At 54.1% G+C, this 11,725-nt stretch overlaps 3 protein-coding genes across 3 annotated transcripts; 1 reads left to right on the forward strand and 2 right to left on the reverse strand.

The window, feature by feature from the left end:
* Window positions 1-773: 773 nt before the first annotated feature.
* BO86DRAFT_351828 (cohesin subunit IRR1) lies at window positions 774-5,192 on the reverse strand. Its single transcript, XM_025669448.1, has 3 exons — window positions 4,952-5,192; window positions 4,311-4,865; window positions 774-4,251 (listed from the first exon to the last, which is right to left on the reverse strand). The coding sequence occupies exons 2-3, from the start codon at window positions 4,837-4,839 to the stop codon at window positions 1,034-1,036; spliced, it is 3,747 nt and encodes a 1,248-aa protein (XP_025533619.1). The 5' UTR covers window positions 4,840-4,865; window positions 4,952-5,192; the 3' UTR covers window positions 774-1,033.
* Window positions 5,193-6,157: 965 nt separating this feature from the next.
* BO86DRAFT_9854 (urease accessory protein UreD) lies at window positions 6,158-7,519 on the forward strand. Its single transcript, XM_025677849.1, has one exon. It carries the CDS (start codon window positions 6,263-6,265, stop codon window positions 7,346-7,348), a length of 1,086 nt encoding a protein of 361 aa, XP_025533620.1. The 5' UTR covers window positions 6,158-6,262; the 3' UTR covers window positions 7,349-7,519.
* Window positions 7,497-9,934, reverse strand: BO86DRAFT_384791 (uncharacterized protein). Its single transcript, XM_025670958.1, has 2 exons — window positions 9,183-9,934; window positions 7,497-9,124 (listed from the first exon to the last, which is right to left on the reverse strand). Exons 1-2 carry the CDS (start codon window positions 9,569-9,571, stop codon window positions 7,993-7,995), a joined length of 1,521 nt encoding a protein of 506 aa, XP_025533621.1. The 5' UTR covers window positions 9,572-9,934; the 3' UTR covers window positions 7,497-7,992.
* Between the last annotated feature and the right edge of the window lie 1,791 nt (window positions 9,935-11,725).

Here is an 11,725-nt window from a genome sequence, read left to right on the forward strand (position 1 = left end):
TTCATGTCTCTCCTGGATGGTTGTTCTTTTCTGCCCCTCGGTTGTCTTTTTGTGAGGGCTTAGAATGCGGGTGTCCGTCCATCCGCCTTTGCTTTTCTGGAGAGGAAGAGTGGTATATCGCTAGCTTTGCATGGTTCCCTCTTTTCCGCTGACGCAGTGGGGAAGGTAGGGTGGATAGATGATCAACAGATCGCACTCCAAGCGGTATATCTATCGTTCTATTCAGCGACGATGGCGGGGATGGTTTTCGCTCTAGGTCAGAAAATGGAAAGTTTTCCCTCTTCTTAAGCGCTAGGCCCTTGTAGTGTATGGTCGATCTAGTAGCTTGTAGATATATACCTTAGAGTAGCATATGGATGTCAGTGTAATCAACGTCACATGACTGGATGCCCAAGAGCATATTCCATACACACAGACTCTGAAATCCAGATTGGACTACCTGACATCAATACTGTACAAAAGGTCTAACTTGCCATATCGACTGACTCCTCAATCCTGCTTTGACAGAACGTACGCTTGCACTGTACATATATCAAAAGCCGAGAGACCAACTAAAGATCTCCCAAAGAATGGCAGTCCTACGCCCCAAACTTAAGGGGATCGATCAATCATCATGAACATAGTACTCGCGAACAAACACATTCGTTCAGATCTTCTACTCAATGCAGCATAGGGAAAGAAACCAACGGAGAAGACGTCCATCTAGCTTGAGTCAGCCCCTACAAACCAAACTAAATCATCAAACAAAGCAAAGCAAAGCAAGGCAAACAGAAGTCAAGATGATATAAAGTTACGCCTACCCTACTACCAAACAGTACACAGGAAGACAGAAAGTTACAGAGTAAAAGAAGAGAAAGGAACCCAGGCTTGAATGAACACATTCGAAAAAGAGACGAAAAAGAAACACCGTGAAATTTTGCCTCTGAACTGTGCCATGTCTCCAAACAAGCAGATAAAAATAAACAAATGGAATATGGACACATACGAAGAAGGAAAGAAAGAAAGATCGAAATCAAACTACAGGAATTAAATCTCAGTCACCCATGACTTCGTCCTCATCATCCGGCGCGGGGGAGGCCGCGTTTTCATCCTCGTCTTGATCGATATTGTCAATGTTTCTTTCCTCGACGAGACCTCGGGCGCGGAGGTCCTCCTCGCCGTCTTCGGAGCCGTCGTCCTCGATTGCGTCCTCTTCTTCGTGCTCCTCCTCCTCATCTTCGTCGTCGTCGTCGTCGTCGTCCTCAATTCGTTCAGCTGATTTGTGAGATTCTTTACGCTGCTTGGTTGATGGGTTGGCTCCGCTCCTAGCGGCGCTGGGCTTGTCGGTCGTGGGCCGGGCGGCGGGTTGTTTCGTCCTGGACTGGGCAGACGTGGCTCGTGATGCGGTGGTGCGGGGCTTGCGGTCCTCAAGGAAGGCCAGGACCGCGCGGTAATTGCGACCAAGCTTGGCCTTGTGGTGAAGAAGTCGCTTGCGTAGTTGGCCCTGGTCGGAGCCAGATGCGTCCAGGATGCGGCCTACGATGGCGAGGACGATCTTCCCGGTCAGCTCGCAGAGCCGTTGCTCCGCCACGATGCTGGACCGGAGACGCTCGTCGTCGAGCGGTTGGTCGGCGTCTTCGTCGTCGTCTTCCTCCTCGTCTTCATCCACCGGCGCCTTCTGGATATCATCATCGGACAACGGCTCGTCTTCATTGGCGGGTGCGAGCGCGACGCGGATCTTCTTCGCGTATGTCCGTTCCGCGATGCCGTGGATCTTGGTGATCAGGGCCTTGGGCTCGTCCCCGATCTCGTGGACCAAGCTTTGGGTCTGGAAAATGGTGTCCTCGTCGTTGCCCACGCCGAGCCCCGCATGGCGGAGGGTGCCGAATAGAGTCTGTAGGTCTAGGAGAGTCGTGGCGGCGCAGAAGCGGATATCATCGAGGCCAGAGCGACTCTTCATGATAGCAGTCAGCGCTGCAACGAACATCTCGCGGCCTTTGGTCAGGGCTTCAAAGAAAGCGGTGTTGAAGGACGCCTTGCCGGCTTTTAGGGCCGAAACCAACGAGTGAACCTTCCACATGAAGTAGAAAAGTAGGGTCCTGATAGCGTTGACCACCAGTTCCGTTTCTGCCCTCGCCGAGTCTTCGTCGTCCTCCTCTGCACGGAGTCCACGCTCGACAAGATGCAAAAAGGTGTTGAACGGCGCCTCTGCAAAGTCTTTACTCTTTCCCTTGGTCCGGGTGGACGGCATAGTTTCCAGAACGTGAGTGCAGTCGATGACGCTGGCCAGGTTGGAAATTCTGGTGACCGTGTTGATAAGTTCGTTGAGAGTGGCTGGAGCTATCGAGCCTCCCTCTGCGACCTCCTCTTTCCGAGATAATGTACCCAGAGTGTCAATCATGTTGTCCCACAGCTCTTGTACCTTGCCCTCCAGAGCCTCGCGCATGTCATCAGAACTCTTAGCATGCAAGAACGCGACGCTGGCTTCGGCAAGAACATCCCGATCCGAGTGCGTGAGGAACTGCTTGTTGATATCATTCAGCAGCGAGGTATAAGCGGTTGCATCTTTTTGGATATCTTCGATCTTGCCCAGATCGACCAGGTGCTCGAGTCTGAGAACAGCAGAGGCGGCTTCCGGTACCGAGCCGAACTTATTCAGAAGTTGTGGAATGATTTGTGCAAGACTGTGTGCGATTTCTTCCTGCAGTTCTGGAATCTTATCGGTCAACGCCTTGACTTTTCGTCCTCTCTTATCGATGTCGGACTTGGCGATATCGAGAACGCGCAGTTTCACAGCACAGCATAGGACTTCAAGGAGAATCACTTCCTGGCCTTCTTGCATCTTATAAGCTTGTCGGACCGAGGCCGCGGTGTCATCCTCCGCGGTATCGTCGGAAATTTGAGAATGGTCGTACAGAAGATATCCAGCTAGAGATTGCCAGTGAGAAAGGTCAGTCAAGTGGGGATAAATGGCCTCTGTGGCAAGAACAAATCGAGTTTCCATGGAAGCTCCCAGAAGTGCGTCTCGCGACGGGATCGAAGGGTCTTCTCGGTGTTCTTCGCTCTCCATATTGTCGTAAGCCTGCAGTATATCGACCAGACATTTGTACTTAATCCAAGACCGTTTTGGCGATTCGAAGTCGTCTTCATCCTCGTCACCAAACAATTCATTGACTTCTTCGCCGAGTTCCTCCAAGGTAGAGTCGAACACGTCTTCAACATTGGCAACGAAGAAACGGCCAGCTGCCTTGCGCACCCGCGCCTCGTTATCGAAAACGAGTTTACCAACCGTGTCTATATCGGCAGGCTCAATCAATCCGGTCTCACGGACGATGTCAAGCAACTCAATGACTGAGGCGCGTACTGTGATGTCTGCGTCGTGAGCAGCCATTTCAACCAACCGTTGCCGCCAGCGTTCGGTGAATGCTCGGAGTCCAGCCACATTGTCTCTGTTTCCATAAAGATCGCGCAACTGGTTCACAACGACGAGGCGTGCCTGAGGAGCAGAGTCCGCAAGGATATAACCGAAATAGCGAAGAAATTGTCCTTCGAAGAAATATTCTCGATACGTGCGCATCCACCGTCCCAAAGACGTCATGCATTCTGTTCGAATGTGGGGGTCAATGTCCCGGTAGCGATGCACGAAGACAACGTCGACGCCGTCTTTCAGAGCGTCATCGATCACTTCGATCTTCTGTTCATTGTCTTCTATAGCTGACGCAATCGCATCCGCTCTTCCTTTGTTCACGTTTCTCTTCTTCCTTTCACTCTCGAGCTGCTTGCGAGATGTGGACACCAAAGTGGTGATCTCTCGAGCGAGATCACAGAAAGCGTTCATGATTGTCATGGTAATGACAACCGCCGTATGTCTGAAAGGTCGGCACCTGCTCGTGGAGAACCCGGCCATCCAGACCAGCAGATTTTCGAACAAGTTGGGATCGGTATACAGGACAGAGGAGTGGTGCAGAGTCTGAATCAGGGCCATGAAGAAGCTTTCGAGGGCGGGTTGGAAGGACTTCAGTTTCCGGGATTTCGATATGAGGGGATACTCAGTGATTCCAACCGCATCGTACTCCGTCGCCAAGTCTGACACACGAGTTGGGACGTTGTCTACGTCCTCAATATCGTGCGTATCGACATCAAGATCGGTTCCGGAGCACCTGAGCATCATATTGACCAGTTCAGTCACGGCCGCCGACTGATCCTCCTGGTACGCAGTAAGCCATTCCGCGGCAACCGGTTCCACATTGCGACCCTTCCCAAAGATCTCCGCTATACCACGGTCAGCAATCGCACAACCATGCACAGTTTCGAGACGTGACACCGCTTACCGTAAAGCCCGCCTTGTCGAGCAGCCATGGTCAACCGCGCCTTCATCTGCTTGGGCCGCGACCGCTTCCCGTTGATTGCGGGTCGCAGGGCCAATTGACGGCCGACGCCATTGCCGGCAGCCGCAGCGACCTTGGGTTTCTTGGCCGATCGGGACGACTGAGACTTGTTCGACTTTGATTTGGACGACCCGGAGGTCTGCTTCTTCGATGATGCCTTGCGCGCGGCGCGCTTCTTCTCTCGCAGTTCTTCTTCGTCGGGCTCTTCATCGGCGGATTCGATGTCGTCGGATTCCGACGCGTGGTCCTCACTCTGTTCGCCGTCCTCGCCTTCATCGTTGCTGTCGCCGGTCGCGGCACGCTTGCGTTTCGCACCGCTGGGGGTCGCGCCGTTGCTGGCGCTGTAGCTTTGTGAGTAGAGTTCGGGTCTGCGCGTCACGCGGCCAGATTTTCTCCGATCGGTCGAAGGGGAGGCGTCGCTCTGGGTGGCCGGCCCAGGCTGGGGCGTTGAGAGGGGCGACTCGGTCTCCATTCTGGTCAGACTCGAGGATTAATTCACTGTAATGTGAATAAGCATGGTCAGTCAGATTGAAAGAGATGAATACGCCGAGGTTGAGCAGCTGGCGCAAGATAGTAGAGCGTACTGGATTGTTGACTGGATAGACGCTAGATCGGCACGGAATCGGGGAACGCGATGTTGGGCTTCTGCACCGGATTGCGCGCGCGTGTGTTTGGTTGGCACTGCGGGTGGGCGGACAAGGCGGAAACAGAATAAGCAGCAGGGGAAATTGGCAGAGACGCACGAGGATAATCAATTGGAGGGCGTGTGCGTTTCGTTTCGTGAGTGGGACTGAGTTAGTAGCGGAGAATAAGAGTTGAAGAAGGGGGGGGGAGGGGGGGAGGGGGGAAGAATGGTAGTTGGATTCAGTGAGGGAGAGAGTGAGTGAGTGAGTGAGTGAGGGGGATGGAAAGCAAGCAATGCTGCTGCTGTCGCTGTCGCTGTTGCTGCTAAGAGTGAGTCCCTCCGTTGACGGAACAGGCGACAGACACAGACACAGACACAGACACAGACACAAGAGACGCGCTGGGGAAGTTTGGGTGCCTGAAAGCTTATTGCCTGAGGCATACAGGGTCATTGTTTCGTGAAAGTCACGGGATCTCGTGCCAAGGCGGGAAGAGGAGGCAGAATGACCGACTGGATCACCTGACCGACCGACATGGCTCAAATAGGAAAGTGCGGAGTTGGTGATATTTATGCCGTAATGAAAACATGGGCTGTGCGGCTGGCTGTGCCTCACTCGGTCTTTTGTTGCTCCAGTCCACGCCATTCAACGCCGTTCAGCGCCTTTCAACTCCATTCAAACTCCATCCACTCTCCTTTCATTCATTCGCTTCCGGAGAGCCAAGAGGGACCAGACTGTGAATCATTGATTCCGCGTTCACGGGGTCAATCCAACCCCGCTTCTGCCTGAGGATTCGCGAGGATTCGCAGTCATTCACGCCCAGCAGACTTCAGTAAAACTGGGGACTCCTGCGTCGATAGTGCGATCTGCCGGATCTCTTTCGTCAACAAAGGCCACAAGCTCCATCTTTGGTTGCAAAATCAATGCAGGGCCAAGGGATTTAGAGCGTTTGACCACCAACTCACCAATTTCATGACGCCATCCCCCTGGTCGAGTGGAATTGCTTTTTGAGATTGATCCAAAAATAAAAAGAGCATTGCTGGGGAAGTGAAGAGAGACCATGTTGTTAAAAGCCGACGGATCGACGACCCTCTCTTTTCTTTCTGCTCGAGTATTTCTTCCTCAATTCTCGTTCTCCTAGCCTCTTCCCGCTTGTCCACCCCCGGGAGCTTTCCCCGCAATAAAAAAAACCGTCAAGAAAACACATTCTTCTCTGAAACATCCTGTCCCCCCGCTGCCGCTGCCGCTGCCGCACTCCCCACTACCACCAGCATGCCAATAAAATCCCCCTTTGAGTCGTGCATAGCGAAGCCAGGAGAGGGCAAAGTTGTCCTCTCCCTGCTGCCACCTTTGAATCCAACCCTGACGACCCTGACCTACAAATACCCCCTCAAACTCCTCACCCGTACCCCGGGTTTCGTCCCCAAGTCCTCGGCGCTCACCTGTCCCTCGCAACCCGTGCACCTCTACCTTCTGACCTACGGCGGCGGACTTCTGCCCGGTGACAAGATCAATGTCTCGATTACGCTCGATCCGCGGACGCGAATGGTGGTGACCACCCCGCAAGGCAGCACCAAGATTTTCAAGACCGAGCCCAACGCCAGCATCAAGGGCCAACGCGGCACTCCCAAACACATTCTTTCCGACAAGAGCAGTCAACATCTCACCGTTCACGTTGGCCAAGAGGCCGCCCTCTGTTACCTCCCCGACCCCGCCGTGCCCTACAAGGACAGCCGCTACGAGCAGGTGCAAACCTTCACCATCGATGGCCCCACCTCCAGCAAAGACCATCACCGCAGCAGCCTGTGTATTTTGGACTGGGTGACGCAGGGCCGTGCCTCGCGCGGCGAGAACTGGGACTTTCACCTTTGGCGCGGCAAGAACGAGGTCTGGTCGACTGATGAGTCGGGCAAGAAGAAGCTTCTCCTCCGCGACTCGCTCATCCTGGACCGCGAACTCGACGAGGATCAGCTCGCTCAAGACCCCGAGCTCCTGGCGCAATCGAATCTGATCCGGGAACGAACGTATCCGCACGGGGTCGTTGGGACATTGATCCTCTACGGTCCGGTATTCGAGAACCTGGCCAACTTCTTCATGAACCGCTTCACCTCCCTGCCGCGCATTGGAGCCCGCAATTGGTCCTCCCCAACTGTGTGCAGTGGCTCGGCCGCGACAGAACCTGCCCCCAACTTTGACTCCCAGGTGACTTTCACAGCGGCCCGGGTCCGCGCCGGGTTCGTGCTAGTCAAGTTCGGTGCGCCGGACTTCGCCGCGGCCAAAGACTGGCTAGGTGCAATTCTGCGGGAGGAAGGGACGGTCTACACGGAGTTTGGCGAGGAGGCATTATTCTGCTTGTGAGCGTTTTGTGTTCCAGCCTCCGAAAAAAAAAGCGTTTCTTCTTTTGTGTTGTTCACCCCATGACCCACAAGTTGGTCAAATGATACCCAAATTGTTACCTGTCACCCAGGTTTCTCCATAGCTAGCACAATTTCAAGCAAGGGATTTGCCGAGAGCTGAAAACTGATACCTCTATCTAAGATTCTGTTCTCTCTTGTCTCCGTCTTTCTGTCTCTAGAAGGTAAAAAAAAAAGAAGAAGCACGAACGCAACCTAGTCTAGAACGAACACCCAACATTTTCCTCTTCCCACCCACGAACAACCGCGTCACAGAGAAATCCGAGGAAATCGATAGCGGACTGATCCCTTCCTTTCATTAAAGGAAGCAATCCACATCAGGATCAGCGTAGCATCTCGTAATCATGAAACCAAGCGCAACGAAAGCAAAATCCAAATCGAACAATCCATGGGCCCATCGCCAAAAAGAAAAAAGGGTATCACCATAAGAGAAATTTCATCATAAGGAAAGCCACGCCAAGCCGCGAGAAAACGAACAAAAAAACAACAAAAACGCCTTTTTCTCGAATTCCATCTTCACATAGCTCAGACTCTTCCTTCCCCTTCCCTTGCATCTTCAAAGAATGAACGGAAAGACCAAAAAACTATCTAACTCCACAAATCGGACAACTTCGGCCGCCAATCCTGGCGGGTCGCGCTCTGCAGATCATCGACGTTCAGGATATCGACGCCCTCCTGCACCAGGACGGCCCAGAGGTGGTTGCGGAGGCTGCGCGGCCAGCTGGGCAGGCCCCAGTACCGGACCCGGAGGCCGCGGCGGTGAGCGGCGCGGATCTGCGCGCGGATGCGGTCGACCTGCTGGTCCGAGAGCCGGAAGGCGCGCGGGGCGCCGATGGATTTCTTGAAGGAGACCGAGGCGTAGTAGCTGTTGGTCCAGTCGAAGGATTCGGACTGCGGCGTGACGCCCGAGAGGCCCTGACCGACATTTTCCGCCGGAGGAGGGGCGGTTGCGTCATCACCGCGGGCGGTGTTCAGGGCTTGCGGGCGCTGGTCGTGCGCTGGTTCACTTGGCGACGAGACTTGGGCGGCGTCCGGGGCTCCCTCCGCGGCTCCGCCTTCGGGGAGCAGGTTGAGCGGCGCATCGAAGAAGATGTCCCGGTAGGTGGTGTTGGCGGTGACGAGGCTGAAGGGGGTGTTGCCCGTGCCGACGACGGTGATCGGGCCGGGGATGAGGGCGGTGCCGTTGAAGTAGGTGAGGTAGCCGCGCTCCCGCAGCGGAGTCAGCTGGGCGGCGACTTGGTCCCAGGTGTCCTGGCCGTCGGTCTTGATGTCGATCAGCAGCACCAGGGTCTGGGCGGGGTCGGTGTCGAAGACGCCCTGAAGGGGCCGTTGGAGTTGGGGGTGGAACTCGGTGAGCGGGTTCTGCTGCTCGAGGACCCGGAGCAGCGGGTCGATGTACAGACTGCGCAGGGTGCGTTTGGGAGTCAGCGCGGAGGTGGTGTGGCCCACGTAGAGCTCCTCGTCGAACAGCCAGACATCGGCCTCCACGCCGATGCAGCCGGCCTGGACGGCGGAGAATAACGGCACGGGACGCCAGTAGTCGTTGTGCGAGTGGCAGGCCACGGGGATGATGTCACGGGAGGCATCGGTGGGCCAGTGGGAGAGGTCGATAGCTTGGGTTGTGCTGTGCGATTGCCACCGCTCGGTTGCACGGTCGAGTTCGCTGGGGAAGAAAGCGATAATTATGCCGCAGGCGATGGAGATGAATTGCACAATGCCTCTGTTTGGCGGTGGATGAGTTCAGGTGTTCGTTCGCATTGGGGTGGGGGTTGGCTTACAGCATGATCAAAAACCCGGCGATCGGGTAGAGCAGACAGCGAAGCAGCAGTCTGGGCTTGGGGAACTGTCGCACGGATGAATTGTGATAAAGAGTGACAGAGGAAGAAGAGGCGGAGGAGGAAGAGAAAGAAGAAGAGCCAAGCAGAGGACGAGCTGCCTCGGCCCGTTTATCGCGAGGTGCAACAATCAAGCCGGCGATAAGACCCAGTCCCCGCATCCACAAAGACGGTGGATGCTGGTCTTTGCGACGAAATCCCTGGGATCGCGGAGGATCGGCCTCGGGATCGAACTCGCTGATTGCAATGCTGGAACTCTTGGTGTCCGTGTGGAAATCGTTCACCCAAGGATGGTGGTCCATCTGCTGGTAGCGCTCGGTGGGGGTCAACATCGGTGGTGATGCTGAGGAACAGAAAGACTGCGGGGAAGGCGAAGGCAGATCAGCCATCTACCAGTAGAGCTGTAGAGATACAAGAGTAAGTCGCAAGGAGTTGTATCTCTTGCGAGTCTGCCTCCCTGTCCCGTAGACAGGATGGTGATGATGGTGGTGAAGGTGGTGAAGGTGGTTGTAGGAAAAGAAGTGTGGTGGACAGGGAAGGAGGGAGAAGAAGAGTCAGTGGAAAGTAGATGTAGATGTACTGTAGATGTGGTGACTGCAAGTGAAGTATGCAATGCAGGGAGTAAGAGCCAGTCAGTCACTCCGAGTCATTCACACCTCATCAGACCCTTCTTGAGCACCCACATTGCAGCAGAGATACAGCAGCAGTAGATCATGAGGGTTATTCCTTTCTCTTCAATTTAAAGAAAGGCGTTCTGCGTCTTCACGGCTAAATCGGACAGCCCATGTGCTGGGAGCGAGGTTGTCATTGGAGGAGGCGTCCAAACTCTGATTTACTCGATTATGGAGACTGCACACTGCACAGTATGGTAAACTGTAAAAAGAACTCCGCTAATCGGACCCAGACCCTGAAGGAGGTGGTCCGATTGATTGGATCCAGCGTCTAAACTACTAGGTATCTTCATGTTGTGCCAGTTCTCTCCACTAGACCACAACATGGTCTTTCTCATCCTCGTGCAATTCTGCTGCCTACTGATTTATAAAGAATAACAAAAAAGAGAAAAAGATAAAAGGGTGGACCCTGAGACACACGACCCTGGCCTCTCTTTCTCTCTCTCCGCTGCACAATCTCCAACACACCACCGACCACCAACCATTCACGCTTACACTCTGACCCCTCGGGCAATAAACCCAAAAAACACAAACGAGGAAAAGGAAAAAGCCCCCGAGCCAGAAGCAGTTGCATGCGCAAAGAAAGACGCTAGGAAAAGAAGGGCCATCACATGAACACACTCAGGGACAGCCTTAAAGAGTCTGGACTGCCCGACTTTGCCTCGATCGGGGATTTAGGGCTAGTGGACGGGGGACTTCAACTTGTGAGTCTCAGCCCGTCAGCGTTAGTGCATCTCAGTGCTTACCTTTCTCGCTTCTCTTCAGTTTTCCTGCCAATCACTGCATGGGCCCTGGGGATGGCGACATTCGTATAGTACTAGTAGTATACTGTGTACTCTCAGCAAGTGCCCTCCCGCGAGAGGACCGTACCGTAGTTCAATGCCGTTTGTCTATACGGGGATAGTGCACCACCAGGGTTCCAGGGACGCTAACTATACCCTCTTTTTGCCCTCAGGATAGTCGTAGAGTGCTGCCTATTCACCTTCCACTTCACCAATTGTGGGGGGCGCATTGAGGGGTTTGTCTCTACCAGTAAGTTATCCCGGTCCCCCGACGGCATCGTGGAACTGGAGAACCAAACGAGGATGGGGAAAATGTCCGAGACTCGCCCCGATGGAGTTGGAGTGTGTATTGCTGCTGTCCACCTCTTCCACTTCCGACTCGTTTGCCCCCCGCCCTTGCATGAAAATCCCAACCCAACCATACCAGAAAAGCAACAAGCCTTTCTTTGCAAGGGTATCCATCCCGATTTCATTCATCTCGGGCATTCCGATTTGAGGATCAGCAGGCTAAGACTCAGCAGGGCTGGACATTGTCCCCCGTCATGAGGGGGGGGAGGCGCGCTGAGGTTGCTAGTGTCGTCTGGTCGGAGCCAGAGGTTCTGTGAGAAGCTCCACGGGCATGCGCTTGTGGGTAGGTAGAACTGCTTAGGCAACAGCATGAGCTTGAATTGGGGAGCCTGGGAGCGTTGCATGGAGACTGGCCGTGTAGATACTGATCAGACGAGGTAAGTCGAGCCGGAAGGAGGAGTTGGGAGGGAAAGATGAACCCTGATACACTTTTTCATAGCTGGAACAAAGTGTGGGCTTCATTGATTCATTGAGATGGACTGTAATAGAGAAGACAAAGACAAGGTTAGTTTGGTTTGCAGGCTAAATGTTTACCGCATTCGGCAAGCATGAGGCTGTTTAGCACAGTACCAGAACACAGACTGTACATCCACAGCTGTTGCTTTGGCCTGCCTCATATGCTTCGAGATGTAGCTCAACCTCTTAAACACAAGTTCATCAGGCAAATGATCTTCAACGGAAAATA

Source organism: Aspergillus japonicus, assembly GCF_003184785.1.
Source record: "Aspergillus japonicus CBS 114.51 unplaced genomic scaffold BO86scaffold_1, whole genome shotgun sequence".
Lineage (NCBI taxonomy): Eukaryota > Fungi > Ascomycota > Eurotiomycetes > Eurotiales > Aspergillaceae > Aspergillus > Aspergillus japonicus.

Bases quoted from the DNA above. Each gene is read 5' to 3' on its own strand.
- BO86DRAFT_351828 (XM_025669448.1), bottom strand. From the start codon at position 4,839: ATGGAGACCGAGTCGCCCCTCTCAACGCCCCAGCCTGGGCCGGCCACC. The intron at 4,252-4,310 runs GTAAGCGGTGTC...ACCGTGGTATAG, and splicing joins TCGACAAGGCGGGCTTTACG to CGGAGATCTTTGGGAAGGGT.
- BO86DRAFT_9854 (XM_025677849.1), top strand. From the start codon at position 6,263: ATGCCAATAAAATCCCCCTTTGAGTCGTGCATAGCGAAGCCAGGAGAG.
- BO86DRAFT_384791 (XM_025670958.1), bottom strand. From the start codon at position 9,571: ATGTTGACCCCCACCGAGCGCTACCAGCAGATGGACCACCATCCTTGG. The intron at 9,125-9,182 runs GTAAGCCAACCC...ACCGCCAAACAG, and splicing joins GCCGGGTTTTTGATCATGCT to AGGCATTGTGCAATTCATCT.